Source organism: Rousettus aegyptiacus, unplaced genomic scaffold, assembly GCF_014176215.1.
Source record: "Rousettus aegyptiacus isolate mRouAeg1 unplaced genomic scaffold, mRouAeg1.p scaffold_m13_p_6, whole genome shotgun sequence".
NCBI lineage: Eukaryota > Metazoa > Chordata > Mammalia > Chiroptera > Pteropodidae > Rousettus > Rousettus aegyptiacus.
Window position 1 is genome coordinate 36,225,804 of NW_023416309.1, and position 20,587 is coordinate 36,246,390.

Sequence of the window (20,587 nt, forward strand, 5' to 3'; positions counted from 1 at the left end):
ATTGGGCAGGAAGAGCAAGAAATGATCATTTTAGATCAATTTCACTTATGAGCATAGATATAAAATTACTAATAAAATTTTAACAAATTGAAAAGCAGAGTGTTGTGTATAAATATATAATTACACACCATTATCTACTAGGGTTTATTTCCAAAGAAGAGAGCTAACTTAATTAGGGAGTCTATTAATATAATTTACCACATTAACAAAAATTAAGGAAGGAAGGAAAAAAATATGCTCTTCTTAGTAAGTGCACAAAAAGTATTTAATGAATTCAGTGCTTGTTCGTGCTCAAGTTCTCAGCCGACTAGAAACAGAAGAGAACTTCTTTTAAATAATTAAGAATGTTTCAATGTTTTGGGTTTTTCTGCTGATGTAAACTGCATTGAAAAGAAGTGTTTTGGGTTAACTGTAGAAATGAAGGAATAAGGGAAAAGTCAAGAAGGGACTACCTACACATCCACTGGATGATTAAGTTTCAGATTCAATTAGCCTGGGATGCAGACATACAGAGGCCAGGTAGGACATAGTGCCAAACAGCTGCAACAAATTTTGATGTTGGTTTTTCCTGGGGTCTGGTACCCTGATGGGGAGTAAGCTTCTTGTAACATGTCCACACAGAGTAGGGGTTGGCCATAGCTAAACAAACAAAACAAAAGAAATAAAAAACCTGTACAACGTAGGCAAGGTTTATATCACCACTCCAGAAGATTTAATACTTACATGATAAATACACTTCCATTTAAAGGAATGTTTACAAATATTGGACTTTCTGGTTCTTCAACCCAAGTCAAGGTCACTAAGGCCATATCATATTTCAAGAGAAGAAATAGAGCCAGTGCCCAGATATCTCTGAGCAAATTCTCTGTCTCCAGCTTTCCTGTGTTCTGGAAAACCTATCCCTTATAATCTACACCTCGATGATAATTCAATACCATGTTTTCTGTGTGGCTCTGAAACTGAGTTTGGTATAAGGATCATGATCAGAAATGTTTGTCTTCATAGACTCCTACACAAACATTATACTTAATGGCTAAACATCGGTTTCTCCATTAAGCTCAACAACATAAAGATGCCCACTATCATCTCTACTAGTAAGAGCCAAAGCATTAAGCTAAAAAGAAGAAAGGAAAAGAAGGAAATTAGAATTGGAAAAGAAGAGAAAAACTGTCCTTGTTTGCAGAAAATACATCTGTCTACATGGAAAGCAAGAGACTCTACAGCAAACTGTAACAATCTATTCATTGAATATCATATCCATTTTTAAAAATGAATACCTACTTTTATTGCAAAAGAAAAATTGAACCTCCACAGTGGAGAAATGTAGTTGTCGCCATCTTGACTCAGTGATTCAACTTAATCTAATTCATTCTGGTCAGCAGAATAATGGCCACCTAAAGATGTCTACTCCCTAATCTCTGGAACCTTTGAATAAAAAATATTTGTACCACATAACAAAAATTAATATCTGAAGTATTTAGGTAACTCCTATAAATTAAGACTTTAAAAAGTAAGTAAAGTGATATGAAATATTAATATGCTCTTAAGTAAAAATCATTATTTACCAACAAAATTAACTTCAAGACTTCTTGTGGATAATTAGAAGAACAAAATTAATTACTTTCCAATTATAGAGTGCCCATTGTAACATGACTAAAAGTTTAAAGTTTCTACTTCATTATTTTTGTTTCGTCTTTAACAGTATCTATAATATAAAATGATTTCAATGTGCATTAGTGATTTATCCTACAAATGGAGATATAACAGATGCAAATATATTCTAAATTATATAGATGAAGCATTCCGACAAATAATCTTATACCAACTGCTAGATGGCATTGTAAATACTTGATCTTAAATTAAAATAATTGACTGTTGTCAGTACATATCGACTATTTGCTATGTGTCATATACTTTACAGATATTGTTTCAGTTAAGTCTTATGACAGTCCTGTGACAGGTGGTAGTGATATTATCATCATCATCATCATCATCATCATCATCATTACCAAAGATGAAACTGACGTCTGCAGCAGTTAATCAACTTTATCTCAAACCACACAGTTAATACATGTCAGGGCCAACTTGAACCCAGGACTACATAACTCCAAAGGCCACTCTCCTGACCATTATCCTACTTCACATTTGTTTTGTTTTTAGTGATTGCCGGGTAAATGCATACATAAAGAATATTTCTCAGTCATCTTCACTTTTTCTCAATCATTACTCTATTTTAAAAGATGAATAGACCTCATCCTAGAAGCAAACAAAATATAATCATAAACTATTCTTAGCTAACTCTCAGTGGGAGAATCTGAAATAAATGTTTCTCCTGTCAGTGCCAGAGTGTTGCCAGTGTCTCCCACACATGAACTAAAAGAATAGTGAGTATTTATTGCAACATGTCATATCTGAACTCCATCACAGTCAATAAGTAAAACTAACTTAATTCTCTGTTTAGGAATATGAAAGTCAGATAGAGAAGGATATGTCCATTTCAGATGTGAATTCTATTACTGCACAAAGGATTACTTCTGCCAATTTTCTGAAAAAGGTAACAACATCAAAATGGTATTATCAATATGTTTGCATTTACTTTTGTGAAAACTGATCTGCTGGATATATAGTACTATACTCTTCCCAGAGAGTCAGATGGACAAATCTGCTGATTCGTCTCCTCTTTCTGATCACTTCTTTGTTCTGTTCACTTTCTTTTCAGAATTAGCTGTTTACCATCTGTAAATGTACACTGATGATCTACATTGTGGAGACAGAGGTTACTTAAATGGACAGCAAACTCATTATTAATGCACATCCCGACCTTTTCTGTTTAAACATAAGCGTTAAAGACTTCCATCTCTTTTTGACCCTTAAAGTTTACTTTAAGAAATACACCAGCATTTTGCCAGAATCCTTACTTTTACTAGTTAATTCATAATATTGTAGACAACAGCAGTTCAGAGGATGAAGGAATGAAAATGCTTAAAGTCAGGATAGGATTGACTCAAAGGAAATACAGAAATGTGATCACATTTCTTTGAGTTTGTTGGTCAGGATTCATGTCCATTACAAATAGCTGTTATAGAAATGCATTCACACAGGGTGATCATCTACCTTTGTTGAAACTGGTTCTGTCCCTGTGTACTATGAGTTAGATGGAAAAAGAGATGAGACCAGAATTTAAGGTGGTGTGAAAGGGATGTGGAAAGACAGGAAAAAGTAGAGAGAGAGAGAGAGAAAAAAAGACTTGCTTTGGTGTGATGTTACTGTGAGAGTTAGGAATGATTTTAATAAGGAAAGTAAACAGAACTATATTTTCACTTATCCAATCCTCCTTTTCATGCATTGTTTGCAAAAATTAGAGGTAAAAAAAAAAAATAGTGGCATCAGTAGCATTGTAAATACTTGATCTTAAATTATAAACTATGCACTTTTTAATTCTGAAATTTTTTTGTAGATGAGAAGGTTGATAACGAAAAGAATTGTCAAAGTTAGCAAATTTAACTTATCAGATATTGTGGCTGATTATGAAGAAATTGTATCTGCAAGGTACATACTGAAATTATTAAGTATGACATACAAAGCTTTAAACTGATACCTTCAAAGTCCTCTAATAAGTTCTTTATTTTTATATTGTTACACGTCAAAAGATGAAGTTAAAAAGCATGAAATGAAATATAGTGACTTAAAATATATTTGGTCATTTTAATATTGCATTTCTGACATAATCTATACTTATATTTTCATTTGTATAGTATTTTAGTTTTTAACCCTCTACTTATTGATAGTTTTTAGGGCAAGAAAGAAAAAAAATACACACTTTTGTCTCAAATTAGTTTTGCCCTAAGAGTTTCCTGGCCTGAGACTGTTAGTGGAAAAGTTGTTGCTGGTAGCACAACAAACTGAGCTTGTAATCTATCCCTTTCAAAGCTGTGACTCCCCAGCTCTACGAGGGTTGGGGGAGCCTTTCTTTGGCCGGAGTAACTCAATTCTCATGCTGCCCTATCTCTGAAACTCAGGAATAGTAGTAACAGAAGCAGGGATGGGAAGGTTCTGAGAACCTTTCCGGGGCCACTTGCAGATCCTTAATGTTACCAATAAGGTTTTAATGGGTTTAGGATGGTGAAATTTATTGTATTTTATTTTCAATCTTAGGGGGAAAATGAGTTGACCATAAAATTATAATTTCATGGATTTATGTTACCAGTGTTGGCAGCGTGTATAACTAACTTTTATTTCAGATCCATATAGAAAAGTTGAGTTTCTAACCACTTTTAAGAGAATGATTTCTGAAGAAAAAGTATTCTGAAAGAACATGATGTTTCATGGAACTGCCTCTCCATGCCCTTGTCTCTTCTTGGATCATGTCCCCAAAGGGCATTGGGCACATTCCCTCAACATGAGAGTGAACATTGTATCCCTTCTATGCTCAGAAAATGATTCCTTTCTTAGGCTTAAGACAATTCTGTCTCCCCTCTGCAGTGGAGAGAATATGGCTTAAAATAATGGCCTTATTTACAATAATTAATTTTAAGAACTGATATCTTTTAAATCTGTTATCTTGTATAAATGCAGCTGATCACTTTTCCTCTTTAGTCAGTTGACAAATGCAGTTTGTAAGCTTGTTGAACGACGAAGAAAGTTAAAGCCTCAGAGGAAAGAAAGGAAAAAAGTGGTAGCACAAACTATTTGCGATGGAGATATCAAGATACTTGTCAGAATACTGAGGGCTTATAATATTCCTAGCAGGAAAACAACAATTAATAGGTAAGGCAATATACATCAATTTTTAGAGTTTCAAAAGATCTATCTTAAATGTAAATTTTCATCTTGTCCAGTTTGTAAAACTTTGCACTTTATTAATGAATTTTCAAGTGTACATTATCATTTGACATCTGTATATTCTATTGTGTGTTCACCATCCAAAGTCCAGCTTCCTTCAGCTACCATATATTTGATCCCCTTTACCTACTTTGCTCTCCCCTTACCCCCCTATATTTGACCCTCTTTACTCCCTCTATCTCCCTCCTTCTCCTCCACTCTACTAGTAACCACTACTCTATAGTCCTCTGATAACCACTAGTCTATAGTCCATGTCCATGAGTCTTCGTTTGTTTGTCCAAATTGACTTTAACATGTATAATTTTTGAGTGCTATATCCCATAAATGCCTTTTGTCCCTGTTTACTATTGTGAAAACTTGGGAGGCTACTGTCGTCAGCTGTACTATCCTCTGCCACTAGTCCCTCTCACTATTAGAAGTAGAACATCGATGGGAGTAGGCTCTGTTTTGGATTTGTCATTTTAGGTGACTTTTGCAAAAATCAGATCTCACCTTTCTCTTCTGCATGCACTCAGGGGTTTTGTTTGTGTTTCTTGGGCAGAAGATATGTGGGACCAGAATGGGTATCACTTTTTGGTAGCCAAATTAATGCATCATAAATATTAAATACTCATGTATATTTAGTGTATTCTGAATATCGAGTGTCTCTTATCTATTTAATCTTGTGTGTGGTTCATATGTTTTGGATATTTAGTGCCCAGGTACCTTAGCAATCTTAAGTATCCCTCTTAATTTATGTTTAGCACATATGCGCTGTACTTGCTTATTTTATGTTTGCCACATCCTGTGAATTCTGCATATGAAAAAAATTTGCTTACTAGGTTTTGCCTCTTTTTATAAACTACAACCTTATTTATTTAATAGAATTTGCATTCTCAAAACAAAGACACATTTCAAAGGCTGATTTGCGAAATGACCTCATAAAATCACCATTTTCTATAATCAGTTTGTAAAAGAAAGAATATTGCAATACCAAATATAGGAAGGATGTAATCTCAAAGTATCATTTGCCTTATTTTTTTCCTTTTGCCCAAGATTGAGGAAAACTTATCATAGAATGGATCAAATCTATGTTTTAGCATTTAAGAGCCACTCTTCTAGAGCAATGATTATCAAATGTTTAGTTCTACCTACCTACAATATGAAGATCCAAAGCAAAATCTATAAAATCCAAAGTAACTGGATTATATGTGTCTATAAACATAGGCAAAAATCTGCCACTTCCACCAAACTAATATTAAAATTAATTTAAATGTATATCTTGCTATCGTTTTTCTTTAAGGGCCTTGGATATGCCTACTTCTTTGAGATCATCCACATCTCACCTCAGACATAAAAGAACAATCACACCTGCAGCCTCAGATGAGATTTTAAATGAGGTAAATATTTAGCAATTCTGTAAAGAGCCATTTTGATTATGCTCACCCTGAATTGCACTGGATCCTATTGCTCTCTTCATCTCTAATCTCTTCCAGTTTACCTAGTGAAGGTACTCTTTTTATAAAATGTAATTCTAACCATTTCATTCCCTACTTCCCTGCTTTCAGGGTCTATAGAATAAGGTATAAGCTCCTTAGAATACCTACAAAAATCTGTAATGATCTGGCCCTTACCTACCAGTCAGCCACATCTCTTTCCACCCACGAGCAATATCATATCATACGACGACCTGCTTTAGAAGGCCTATGGGCATGCCATTTCCTTTGCCTGGAATGGCCTGCACACATCTCTGTATTGTTGACCACATGAACTACTGCTTAATGTTTCTAACCTCAAACTCAAGCAATGTTTTCTCTGTGGAGCAATTCTTATCCTTACCCCAGAAAGTTAATCGTTTCCTCTCCCAAGTTAACTTTTACACTGTGAATATATTTTTTTATTTCTCACATTTCACTGCAATTATTTGTTTACCTGTTTATTTTCCCCTAATGGACTATAAATTTCTTAAGGGAAAGTTCCATTTATCTTTGAATCCTAGAAAAGTACCCGATATTCAATTGGACCAATAATAAATGTTTATTAAATGAATAAGTGAATAATGTTGTTCAAAGAACTAGAAAAAATAAGCCACCAGTTGTCAGCTAGTAACCAAGTAATTTCCTAGCTTCTGCCTTTTATCAACTATATAAAATATTATAAAAATCTAGTCAGTATTTTTGTGTGTTTCAGGATACTGTACATCCTTTTGTGGAAGTTTCCTTTCAACATACTGTGTACCAAACCAGTACTGCAAGTGGATCTCATCCATGCTGGAATGAGGAAATTAAAGTAGATTTTATGTAAGTTTGAGTCCATTTTTCTCAGCTTCTAAAAAAAAGAGCAATAGCAAAACTATTTTCTTGAGCCATTTATTGAAAATAATGATTGGATAGGCTTTGTTTTTTAAGCTTTTAAATTATGAAATATTTCTTACATAGATATTAACACATAGAATGTATATTTAAATGTAAGTTTTGAGGAAAAATAATAAAATGAATACCTGTGTATGTACCTTCCAGCTTAAAAAATATATATTACCAATACCTTTGAAGGCACTTCTGTATCCTAATTGTATCCCCTTTCTTTCCCTGCCCCCCCCCGAGATAATTACCATGAATTTGTTTTATAATTCCCTCTCTTCCCTTATGATTTTACATATTTGTCCCTAACTATGTATTATTTACTGGTAGATGTTTTTCAACTTCATACAAATTGAGTCATCTTTTGCAGTCTCGATTTTTTTTTTTCTTATTTTGAGAGACTCATCTATGTTCATCTTATAGCCCTTCCTCCTTCCTTCATTCCTCCCTCCCTTTCTCCCTCCCTCCCTTTATTCCTTCCTCCCCTCCTGCCATCCTTTCTTCCTTCTTTTTCACTTCTCTATAGTATTACACTGTATTAAAATGCCATGATTTATTTATACTTTCTCCTGTTGGTACACATTTGGCTTTATTTTAATATTTTGCTATTGCAAATAGTATTGCTTTGAACATTCTTGTACTTGTCTTCTGGAGCACACATGCAAGAGTTCCTTTATAAGACAGTAGTTCTCAAACGTTGTTTTTTTTTTTTTCTTTTGTAATTTACAAATCACCTGTATAGCTCTATAAAACATTTCTGGGCCTGCTTCCATAGTTTCTAAATCAGTAGGTCTAGGGTAGGGTATGTTAATTCAATATTTAACAAGTTCCCAGGTGTTACTGAGACCACTAGTTAGGGGGTTCTTTGAAAACCTGTGCTCTAGGATTTATGTCAAGTAGGGAATTTTCGAGTTGTATTTGAATTCAGCTTCAACTTTACAATAATGCCAAACTGTTTTCTAAAGTGATTTTTCTCATATACACAATAGCAGTATATAAAAATTCCTATTGTGTCATATGTTCAATAATATTTTGTATTTTTAAAATTATATTTCTAATATGGTAGATCTAAAATGATATTCTCATTGTGGTTTAACTTATATTCCCTGATTTCTAATGAGATCAAGTTTGTTTTTCTCCCATCTAAAAAAATCAGTAGACATTATTTTTAGAGCATTTTTAAGTTCACAGTAAAATTGAGTAGAAAGTACAGAGAGTACTCATATATCCTCTCCCAACAACACACATATACAGCCTCCCTCAGCATCAGTGTGGTACAGTTGTTACAACTGATGAACTAACAAAGTCCACATTTTCCATTAAGGTTCACTCTGTGTTGTACATTCTATGGGTTTTGACAAATGTATAATGACCCTTTTTTATGATCATAGTATCATACAGTATAGTTTCACTGCCCTAAAAATTCCAGTGCTTCACTTATTCATCCCTTCATTCTTCTGCAGAATCTCTGGCAACCACTGATCTTTTTTATTGCTTCCATAGTTTTGTCTTTTCCAGAATGACATTGCATTAGTCAGGGTTCTTCAGAGAAACAGACCAATAGAGTGTGTGTGTGTGTGTGTGTGTGTGTGTGTGTGTGTGTGTGTTTAAGTCTCAGTCGAAGGCATAATAGGAAAAAGACTCGCCTCCGCCTAGGAAAAGGGAATTCTGCCAGCACACTGAATTCAGATTTGAAGTGCATCTCTTTCCTGGGCCTCCAGCCTGCTAGCCTACTCTGCAGATTCTGGACTCGCCTGCCCTACAGTCACGTGATCCACTATTACAGAGGGTAATTTGCTTTACTCAAGGTCTACTGACTTACTTTTTAATATGGAAAGAACACGTAACATGAATGAGATCTACCCTCTTAATGTATTTTTAAGTGCACAGTATATTATTGTAACCTATAGCACAAGGTTGCGCAGCAGAGCTCTAGAGCTTATTCATCTTGTTTGCTTGAAACTTATGCCTGTTGATTAGTAACACCCCATTTTCTTCCCAACCCAGCCCCTGTCAACCACCATTTTACTCTTTTTTTTAATAACTTTTTTATTTTTCCATTGCAGTTGACATATAACATATTTGTTTCAGATGTATAAAATAGTAATTAGACATTTATATAACTTATGAAGTGATCACCACAATAATTAAATCTAGTATCCACTTGACACCATACATAGTTATTACAGTATTATTGACTATATTCTTTATGCTATACTTTATATCCTCACGACTATTTTGTAACTACTAATTTGTACTTCTTAATTCCTTCTCCTTTCTTACCCAACCTCCAACCCCTCTCCCATCTGATGACTGCCAAAATAACCTTGATATCTGTGAACTTGTTTCTGTTTTGTTAGGTTGTTTATTTTGTTTTTTAGATTCCACATGTAAGTGAAATCGTATGGCAATTGTCTTTTTCTGTCTGACTTACTCCACTCAGCACAATGCCCTCTAGATCCATTCATGTTGTTGAAAATGATAAGAGTTCACTCTTTTTTATGGATGAGTAATATTCCATTGTATATATGTACCATCTCTTTATCCATTCATCCATGTGTGGACACCCAGGTTGCCTCCATATCTTGGGTATTGTAAATACTGCTCCAATGAACATGTGGATTCACATGTCCCTTTGAGGTAGTGTTTTGGGTTTCTTCAGATAAATACTCAGAAATGAGATTACTGGGTCCTTCTTTGTCTCTTATTACAACCTTTATTTTAAAATCTGTTTTGTCTGGAATAAGTATTGCTACCCAACTTTTTTTTTCATTTCCATTTTCATGAAATAGCTTTTTCCATCCCTTTACTTTCAGTCTGTGTGTGTCTTTCAATATGAAGTGAGTCTCTTGTAGGCAGCATATGCAAAAGTCTTATTTTCTTATCCATTCAGTCACCCTATCTTTTGATTGGCATATTTAATCCATTCATATTTAAAGTAATTGTATATAGATATGTAGTTATTGTCATTTTATTACTCATATTTTTTATCTTTTTTTTTCTTGTTCTTAAAGAAGTTCCTTTAACATGTCTTGTAATATTGGTTTGATGGTTATGAACTCCTTTAGCTTTTTCTTGTCTGAGAAGCTCTTTATGTCTTTTAATTCTAAATGATAGCTTTGCTGAGTACAGTAATCTTGGTTGTAGGTCCTTTCTTTTCATCACTATGAATATTTCATGTCAACCCTTCTGGCATGCAAGTTTCTGTTGAGAAATCAGATGACAGTCTTATGGAAGCTTCCTTGTAGATAACTAACTGCTCTTCTCTTGCTGTTTTTAAGATTCTTTCTTTGTCTTTAAGCTTTAACATTTTAATGATGATGTGTCTTGGTGTGGGGCTTTTTAGGTTCATCTTGTTTGAGACTCTCTGTGCTTCCTGGACTTCTATGTCTATTTCCTTTCTCAGGTTAGGGAAGTTTTCTGTCATTTTTTTCTTCAAATTGTTTTGCAATTCGTTGTCCTCTCTTTCTTCTCCTTCTGCTACACCTATTATGCAAATATCAGTAGGGTTGATGTTGTCCCAGAGGCCCCTTAAACTATCCTCATTTTCTGTATTTTTTTTTCTTGTTGCTGTTCTGCTTGGGTGTTTTTTGCTACCTTATTTTCTAAATTGCTGATTTGATCCTCTGCTTCATTTAATCAATTGATTCCCTCTAATTTCTTCATTTCAGTTATTGTATTCTTCATTTGTGACTGGTTCTTTTTTATGTTTTCTACCTCCATTTTTGTTTTCTTCTCTTTCTAGTTCTCTCTGAATTCATCTATCTACTCTTTTCCTAAGTTCATTGACCTTCCTTATAACCAATGTTTTGAACTCTGAATCTGGTAGATTTCTTCTCTCTGTTTTGTTCTTTTTCTGGAGCTTTTCTGTTCTTTCATTTGGAACATGTTTCTTTGTCTCACTATTTTGACCGCCTCCCTATGTTTATTTCTAGGTATTAGGTAGGGCTGTTATGTCTCCCAGTCCTTGTAGAGTGGCTTTATATTGTAGGTGTCCTGTGGGTCCCAGTGGCATAGTCTTCCTGGTCACCTGAGCTGAGAGCTCCAGGTGTCCCTTGTATGGGTTGCGTGTGACCTTTTATTGTAGTTGATCCTTGGTTGCTTTTTGCACATCAATGAGAGGGATTGACCTACAGGCCAGTTGGTTCTGAGAACTGGCTAGGGACTGCAGTGGAGGAACTGTTGTGCAGGGGCTGACCCTACAGAGCAGGATTTGCTGTAGCAGGGCTCTGGTGCCTTCCTAACTGCCCTCTGGGTATATTGTCCCAGATGGTGCTCCAACTCGGTCCAAAGTTGGCCACTGGGCATGCTGGCTCCTGGGGCCTCCTGAAAGGGGCCCTGTCACAGGCCAAGTTTAGCTGCAGCCTGTGCCCTGTCCAGGGCCACCTGGCATGCAGCACCAAGCAATCCACAGATGGCCAACACCCATGTTAGGTTTGGAGGTACCTCAGAGGCCAAGCTGCAATCCAGGTGTGGCTGGCACTAGTTCCAGGCTTGGGGTTGCTGAGCAGGAGCTATAGGGCACACTGAGACCAGATGCTGCTTGTTTAGGTTTCGTGAACTTTTGAAAGATTTTAGGAAAGTCCATATCATGGCGGAGCCAAGGTGGTCCTGTTTGTATGGAACAGCCACTGGAAGCAGCTTGGGTGGGCACATAAATTGGGTGTGGCAGGGCCTCAGGGAATTGCCTGGGTGGGGCCACCAGTGTTAGCCAGGCTGATGGAGACTCAGATATGGCAGCTGCCTGTGTCAGCAAGGTGGGAGGAGGTAGGGCTCAACGAAGGAGCAATGCCTCTGCCAGCACTGCTGTCTGGGTGAAAGCTGCCCCTCTAGTCCTTACCCCGAACCCAGACAATTCAGTTTCTCCCACATATCCCGGTGCCTTTCAACCTGCTGCTCCAGCACTGGAACTCAGAATGAGTGAGTCTGTTAACAAGTAAGTCAGCCTTCAGGCCCTTTAAAAAGAGCGCCTGGACTCCAGTCACCCTCTATCGCATTCGGCCACAATCTCTGCTTGTTTTCACAGCCAGAAGTTGTGGAGACCTCCCTTCCCAGCACTGGAGCCCTGGGCTGGGAAGCCTGATGTGGGACTGGGACCACTCGCTCCTCTGGAGGAACCTCCACAGCTGATATAGCCCTCCCAATTTTTAATTACCACATGCAGGTTTTGGACCAGCCTGTTCCACATCTCAGCCTCTCCAATCCATCTTGAGGTGGTTTCTTTTTTGTGTCCCTAGTTAGAGGACTTATGTTTAGCTAGACTTAAGGCAATTCCAAATGATGGTTGTTCTGTAATTTAGTTGTAATTTTGATGTAGTCATGAGAGGAGGCAAGCAGAGGATTTATCTACTCCAAAGTCTTGATCCACCATTTCACTCTTTGATTCTATGAATTCTACAATTTTAGATGCCTCATGTAGGTGGAATCATGAAGTATTTGTCCTTCTGTGACTTCTTTATTTCACTTAGCATTAATGTCCTCGAGGTTCATCTATGTTGTCACCTATTACAGAATTTCCTCCTTTTTTATTGTATTCCATTGTATGTATATTACACTTTTTTTTTTATCCATTTATTCGTCAACAAACATTAGGATGTTTCAATATGTTAGCCATTATGCTGCCAAGAACATTGGAGTACTAACATCTCTTTGGGAACCTGGTTCAATTCTTTTGAATTCCTAGAAATGAGATTTATGGGTTGTATGGTAATTCTATTTTTAATTCTAGAGAAACCTCTGCTTGTTTTCCATAGCAGATGCACCATTTTGCATTCCCACCAATAGTGTACAAAGGTTCCAGGTTTCCACATCTTCATTGACACTTGTTATCTTTTGTTTTTTTGATAATAGCCATCCTGGCAAGTGTAAGGTGTTATTTCATTGCAGTTTTGATTTGCATTTTCCTAATAATCAGTGAACATTCTATTATTAGTTAGAAATTATTTAGTGTTTTTCATATACCTGTTGGCCATTTGTCTGTCTTCTTTAGAAAATGTCTATTCAAGTTTAGCACATTTTTATATTGGATTATTTGATTTTTCACTGGTGGGTCGTATGATTTCTTTACATATTTTGGAGATTAATCCCTTATAATATGTATAGTTCGCAGACATTTTCTTCCATTCCATAGGTTGCCTTTTCACGCTGCTGTTTCCCTTTCTGTGCAGAAGGTTTGTAGTTTGGTGTAGCTCCATTTGTTTATTTTCACTTTTGTTGCCTGTGCTTTGGTGTTATATCCATGAAATCATTACCACAGCCAATGTCATAAAACTTTTCCGTTGTGTTTTCTCCTAGGATCTTTACAAATTAGGCCTTACATTTTAAGTCTTTAATTCATTTTGAGTTGACTTTTGTGTGTAGTGTAAGATAAGGGTCCAATTTGATTCTTTTGCATATAGGGAGTTTTAACAACACCATTTGTTGAAGAGTCTATCCTTTCCACAGGTGTATTCCTGGCATCCTTGTCAAAGAACAGTCGACCTGATGCAGATGCAGGGATTTATATTTGGCTTTCTATTCTGTACCGTTGGTCTTTATGCCAGTACCATATTGTTTTGATTACTATAGCTTCGTAATATAGTTTTAAATCAGGAAGTATGATATCTACAGCTTTTTCTTTCACAAGATTTAGACTTGATGCTATAGCTATATAAATAGGTTTTTATTATTGGAAATAAAGAACACTGATCATGCCAAAGTGAAAACCTCCAGACCCTAACCAGGATTTGCAAGGAGAGAAAGATCCTATTTATGCCATTGTTTTAGCTTGAGAGAGGGAAAAAAAAAAAATAGACCCAGTATATCTTGGAATTTTGCTAGTTTAGATGCTATGGATACTTCTGCTATTAGCAGAAATCAAGTTTATTCTTCCAGATTCCACACAGGCTCAAAGGTTTTTTCAGAGTCTTGGCCAGAGTTCTTAAACAGATATCCTTGTTATTTGGTGGCCTGTCTGGGCCTTGTACTTCTTGTTTTGCCTTGCTCTGTGATATTTGCTTACCTGATCTCTTTTTACTCTTTGCGTGTAAAGGGGAATGTTGATTGAAAGGGGAATGAATTATATTATGTAATATTAAGCTAAGTAATCAATATATAAAAGTGTATTTGGTTAAAAGGTTTGTAAATGCATAAAATATGGTTATGTGTGTGGAATATTTGGTATATTAATTTAGACATTAGAGTTAGAAGAAATATACTGCATTAAATAGATGGAGTCAGGAGAACATAAAATAGTCAATAAGACAAATAGCAGAAACTAGTAGAATTTAAGGTAATTTAAAAATCTTAATGCACCATACTCCGGGTAATTAATTCACAATGGATGGCTATAATAGAAAGTCTTTCTGCTTGACATTTAAACATCTTTATTTTTCATGAAAGTTATCTTAAAAGATAAATAAGATAAATTATAAAATACTTGTTGGCTTTAATAAAAGATAGCAGTTGTCTTCAAAGCACATAGTTTTTTATTAGCATATACTATAAAAAACAGTTAAATTTATAGTTCTTTATGAATAATGCTCTTATAAAATAAATTAAGCATTTAAGTATGTTTTTCTTATTTGCAGCTCACCAGGACATGATTATAGCTTCTCAAGCTTATCTAAAATAAAAGATAATATATATATCAATATTTTTGATGAAATGATTATTGAAAAATATGAGGTAAAGTATAATAATTATAATGATATTGAAGTAATTCTAAGGTGAAACTGAAAAGTCTAGTAACATATTTGTAAATTTGATTTTAGATACGGTATCTATTTCTTATATTTTCTAAAAAGGAGTTGGGGCAACTTGAAATAAAATCAGACATAGACAAGTCAGTTCAAAAATAACAAAGATTATAAACCGTATGTAGAAGGAACAGGGGTAAACATTAAGATTTGAGAGAAGTAGGTTATTGCAATTGAATAGTACATTAAATGTGAACTTCCTTGTAGCCAAGATAGAAAGATAAATAAAAATGGGTTATATATTTCTTACTATCTGATAAAAAAATATATATACCACTTTTACAAAAGAGACCAAATTATTCCTGAGTCTGAAAGCCAATTCTATTCAATCAAATTTTAAAATTACTAAATGTCTTCCTCATAGATATATGAACATTCCTAACACAACCTAGTACCATAGCAAACGCTAAAATAAATGTTTCCTTCCTACTGAAGTTGGCACTAAAAGTATAAAGATACATATCTATTATACCTCCTCCCTTGAAGCTCTGATTAAATGCTTTAATATAAGTGTCCATCAAATTATATGCCAATATTACTAAAGGAACAATTAATTTTACATGGAGAGACTGGGGATTGGACTCAAAACAGTTGAACTAGACCTTGAAGTATGGTTCAGAAATGAACCTTCTATAAGAAACACTGAGAAACATAATAGCAGTATTTTCCAAATCAGTTTTCCAGGAGATGCAGACATTCTTATTAAAACATTTTCTGCCAACTCTTGATAAAATCTGAGGGTAAAATATTAAACTAATTTGGTGATGGCTATTCTCCAAGGAGTTAAACTGAGTATAGTTTTCTGATTATTTAAACTGATAAAAGGTGGAGCTTAGAAAATCCAATGAATGCCTAACAGACATCTCTTTCAAAAGTAAATTATCTCCATGATCAGTTTGACCAGAAGTGAACAGCAGTTGATTAACAGTTAAATTCTTGCAAGGACTTTGTGTTGTTATTGAATGAAATTCATATGCCTTAGATATCAAAGTCATATGTGACATGACAGCATTGTTGACATTGCTATTTAGAAAGGGAAAGGGCCTGGCTTATAGTCTTGCCCTCCTCTGATAGACTGGGTTGCAAGGTAATTATGAGCCAAAACATTTCTTTTTCTCATAAAAATTCAGTGCTAGGCTGAGTTCCAAAATGACCATGCAGTTGAAAGAAGGTTTTAGCTTATCATAGATAACTATTCTTTAGAAAGCAGTTTCTTTCTATGCCTCAATTTTATTCTCTTTTTTCTGGGTACTTATTCTTCCAGCTATTACCTATTTCTTTGTTCCTTCATTAGTTACTTGCTAGTAGGAAGCTGTGGACTTGGAAGTTTCACAGACATTTAGCCTGTTTTTAGTACTGTGAATAACAGAGCTAGACTGAACTGCATTTGGACCTGGCAAAGCAAGCCTAGAGCACTGCTCCAGATTTTGGAGCCTATGTTTGCTGAAGCTATAAAAATCCTGGTGGTCACGAAAAAGAACTTAAACTAATCTAATACTTGGTTGTTTAAATAAATTTTTATTAAAAGGAAAATTTATTATTTTTCAGGATTTTAAAATTCATTAGCATATAATTTTTCAGCATAGTTTCTTATAATTTTTGACCTGCTGTTATCTACTCTCTTCTCATTTCTAACTTGATCCAAGTTTGTCTTTCCATTTTTTCTTTCATTAATTTGGAAGATATTCACCTATTTTTTAAAGAACCAACTATAGAAATTGTTCTTAAAATTCATTCTTTTTGTGTTTTCTAACTCATTTATTTCTGCTTATATTTTAATAATTTTTTCCTCTTGGTTTCCTTAGGACTATGATGTTTATATTTATTTTGGCCAAATATGTCAAATGCCTAGTTGCCTAGTTTGTTCTCTCTCTCTCTCTCCCTCTCATAAATAATGAAAACAGTTTAAGACTATGAATTTATCTCTACAATATCTTAGACTGTATTTTTATATTAGGTTACTTATTATTTTTATTTGTATTATTTTCCATATATTTTATTCTGTTTATAGCTTCCTTGACCTAATAGTTATTTAATATTATGTTTTTACTTTTGCAAATGTTTGACTTTGGTGCAAACTTTTGATTTTAAATTCTGGTTTTATTGCTTTGTAGCCAAAGTGGCTTTGTAATTTTTAATGTTGGTACTATGATTTTTTTTAAAAAAAATAACCCTTTAAAATGTTTTATTTCTGAGGTTAGTTTTAATTATATGCTTTTTCTAGAAGTTATAAATCACTTCTGGTAAATTTAGATTACTCATGTATGAGAGACTCAACCCTAGGTTACTGAATTAAATTTGTGTTGGCAAACTTATTCTTATATACATTTTGCTTTTTATTTAAGGGAAAATAGTAGACAACAGGCTTAAAAAAAATGCCAATGCTTCAGATTAAAAGAACAAATATTGCTATTTTTTCTTGCTTTTTCCAAGCCACTTCCTCCCCAAGAGTAACTACTGTCTTAATTTCTAACAGCATAGATTAGATATTGTTAATTTTTTAACTTTATAGGATTGAAATCTCATACACTATGCATCTATTTGTGAATGGCTTGTTTTTCTCTACACTGTGTTTGTGGGAGTCATCCATAATATTGCATTTTGCAATAGCTCATCAATTCTTGTTGCTGTTTAGTATATTATTGTAGGAATATACAACAACCTTTCTATGCATTCCATTGTTAGTAGATAAGTCGCTTCTCTCTAATTGTTGTCTCATAAATAATACTGATAGAAATATATTTGTAGATGTCTTTGGGAAATACATCTATATATTTCTGTTGGATATACACTTAGGAGTGATATTGCTAGCTCTTGGATTGTGCATGTGCTCAACTTCAGTAGTTCAGTACCAAGCCATCTTCAAAATGGTTGTGTCAGTTCATACTTCCACCAGTAGTTTATGACTTCCAGTTGTTCCACATCCTTGCCATTACCTGGCATTGACTGATTTTTTTCATTTCAGCCAGATTGGTGAAAGTGCATTCATTTCACCTTTTGGTTTTAATTTGCATTTTCACGATAACTAATGAAATTAAGTAGCTTTTCCACGTTTAATGGCCACTTCTATCTTCTCTTTTGCGAAACATCTGTTCAAGTATTTTGTCCATTTTTTCATTGATTTTTAACAGTTTTTTTATATTCTAGGTATGAATACTTTGCCAGATATACATATTATAAGTATTTTCCACCCTGGCTTGTCCTTTTTACTTTCTTAGTATATCTTTTGATGAACAGAAAATATTGATTGAATATAATGCAATGCAATGCAATAGTGATGCCTTTTAGGTTTTATTTAAGAAATATTTGCCCCCCAACAATGTAAAGATATCCTGTGGCTACCTCTAAATGGTGTACATTTCACTTTTCACATTTAGATTTAAAATGCAACTGTAATGGATTTTTGTATGTTTGTGGGGTAGAGGGAAGAGATTTATTTTTCTCCTGTAAGGATATTCAGCTGATCCAGCAACATTTATGGAAAGGATCATTACACTACATAGTCACCCTTTGCCATAAATCTGGTGACCATATAAATGTGGATTTATTTCTGGACTCTCTCTCTATTCTATTCTGTGGGTCTGTTTATCTACTATTGCATTGATACCAAACTGTCTTCATTACTAAAGCTTTGTTATAAATGTTGATATCTGAACACCTTTTTCTTCCTCAGGATTGCTTTGGCTATTCTTAACCCTTTGCATTTCCAAGTAAATATTAGAATCAGCTTGTTGATTTCCATAAACGAGACAAAACCTGCTAGGATTTTTAATAGGGTGGATTGACTATATAGATCAATTTGGTTAGAATTGATATCTTTGCAATATTGAAATCTTTCTAATCTACATACATGGTATATGTCCCTTTGGGAAAATTAAACATTTTGTAAACTAGCAGAAGAAATGTGACTACCAAGTAATCAGAATCAGTCTATTGGTGCAATCATTTCTCGGTAGAGAAGACTTTCTTAGAAACTGAACTGGACTCGGAAGACTGGTAAGTCAGAGAAAACTGAATTGCATCATCCTTAATGGTTTCAGTTGAGGTAGCTTTATGGGTCGCCTTTTTCTAATAGACATGCCACGCAGTTAAACTACTTAACCATGTCAGCAAACCTGCTTTTTATTGACTGTTGTTGTATGGACCATAAAGTTTCTACTCTAAGTCTCTTTTTCTAATTGACTGATCATTCATGATGATAATCTTTCTTTAAATGTGTCATCATCATTTTAACATATTTTCATTATTATTTAACATCTTAAGATGTCGATTATAGTGGTAATATGTTGGAGGTTGAGTTTAAATAAGTTTCATTCTTTTTCTATATTCTTTAGTGTATTTTCAAAGTATGCTGCACTGAACATATCTATTATAATAAAAGTATTACATTAAAAATGTAAATAGCCATACATATGTCATAAACTCTGTAACAGGTCATTATTTTGCTTTAAATAGTCAATTATCTTTTAAAGAAAAGGAAAAAAAATGTTTTCTACTTACCCTTTGGTTTTTAAAAGAGAATGATTTTTTATACTTACCTATAAGTTTATGAAATTATTCATCACATGATATAAAGTGAGTAATAGAAAAATTATTTTAACAGGATCGCTGTTTCAGGAGCTGTGGTGGCCATTCACATGTAAGAAAGAATTGGCTTGGATCAGTTGTCTTCCCTTTCTCTGCTCTTCTGCAACAATCTGAGGTGATAGAAAATGGTTATTTGTTGATTATTTTAAGTTTTTACCTCTGGCTCATAGAAACATTTACTGATGTCTTTGAATCAGATTTTGTGATTGGCAAGTTGCTATGTCAGTTAAAGCAATCTTATATTTGAGAGCCATTGGGGTACTGGAGTGTTTGAAGGTTTTAGCTGTCTCTAGAACAGAAAACACCCACAAATTTATTTCTTAAAACTTTAAAATGTTTATTGATAAAGAATAGGACCACTAGCCTTAGGTCTTAAAGCAACATTTATATTTGCATATAGTAGTTTTATAGGACCAGATTCACAAATGTTCTGAGTAATAATGTTGCTTTGTAAGCATGAGTTCCAGTATCCTCTGCTCCTCAACATTGTTCATTGTTAATGGTTCATTGTTAACTGATGATAGTACCTGTCTCTGTTATACTTCCAGAGGGCTCTGTTATTGGCTTATGTAACAAGAATATATGCCTCCTACATGACCAGCAAAATATAGAAACCCAGCCTAGATTCCACTTTGGGCTATTACTTACAGGACTATGCCAGACATAGAAGATTTAGAAATGAATTTTCTAACTTAGTAGAGTTCACTGTCTATTAAAAAAAAAAAACCTCACGTTTTAATACAACCTGATAATGCTGTAATGCGTTGATAGGAGCATGAACTAGGTACAGTGATACGGTAGGGAGTACCTTACTCTTCCTGGTTTGGAGGTGGAAGAGGAGAGTTGTTCGGAGGGGTTGGAGGTGAGTAAAAGGTGAATGAGGAGGAGAATGAAAGATCAGGGAAGTATTTACACAGGAGATAAGTTTCAGATCAAGTCTCTAAAGATGAGCTTGTTAAGCAAATGAGGGCGTTTGACTCTGAAGGAATTATGTGTGTATTAGTACTGCAGTCAGCCGTATGCCACAGAAAACCTGACAGTGGCTGATGTAATGGGTCTGTTTATCACACCTAAAAAGAAGTC

The 20,587-nt window shown here is 34.5% G+C and overlaps 1 protein-coding gene across 1 annotated transcript in view; it reads left to right on the top strand.

The window, feature by feature from the left end:
- Nucleotides 1–20,587, top strand: part of CC2D2B (coiled-coil and C2 domain containing 2B) — an 81,372-nt gene that overhangs the window by 39,022 nt on the left and 21,763 nt on the right. Inside the window, exons 19-25 of the mRNA XM_036222181.1 lie at nucleotides 2,462–2,554; nucleotides 3,458–3,549; nucleotides 4,597–4,767; nucleotides 6,125–6,221; nucleotides 7,012–7,121; nucleotides 14,750–14,846; nucleotides 19,521–19,619. Of these exons, the coding sequence (XP_036078074.1) occupies nucleotides 2,462–2,554; nucleotides 3,458–3,549; nucleotides 4,597–4,767; nucleotides 6,125–6,221; nucleotides 7,012–7,121; nucleotides 14,750–14,846; nucleotides 19,521–19,619 (759 nt within the window). The remainder of the gene's footprint in view (nucleotides 1–2,461; nucleotides 2,555–3,457; nucleotides 3,550–4,596; nucleotides 4,768–6,124; nucleotides 6,222–7,011; nucleotides 7,122–14,749; nucleotides 14,847–19,520; nucleotides 19,620–20,587) is intronic.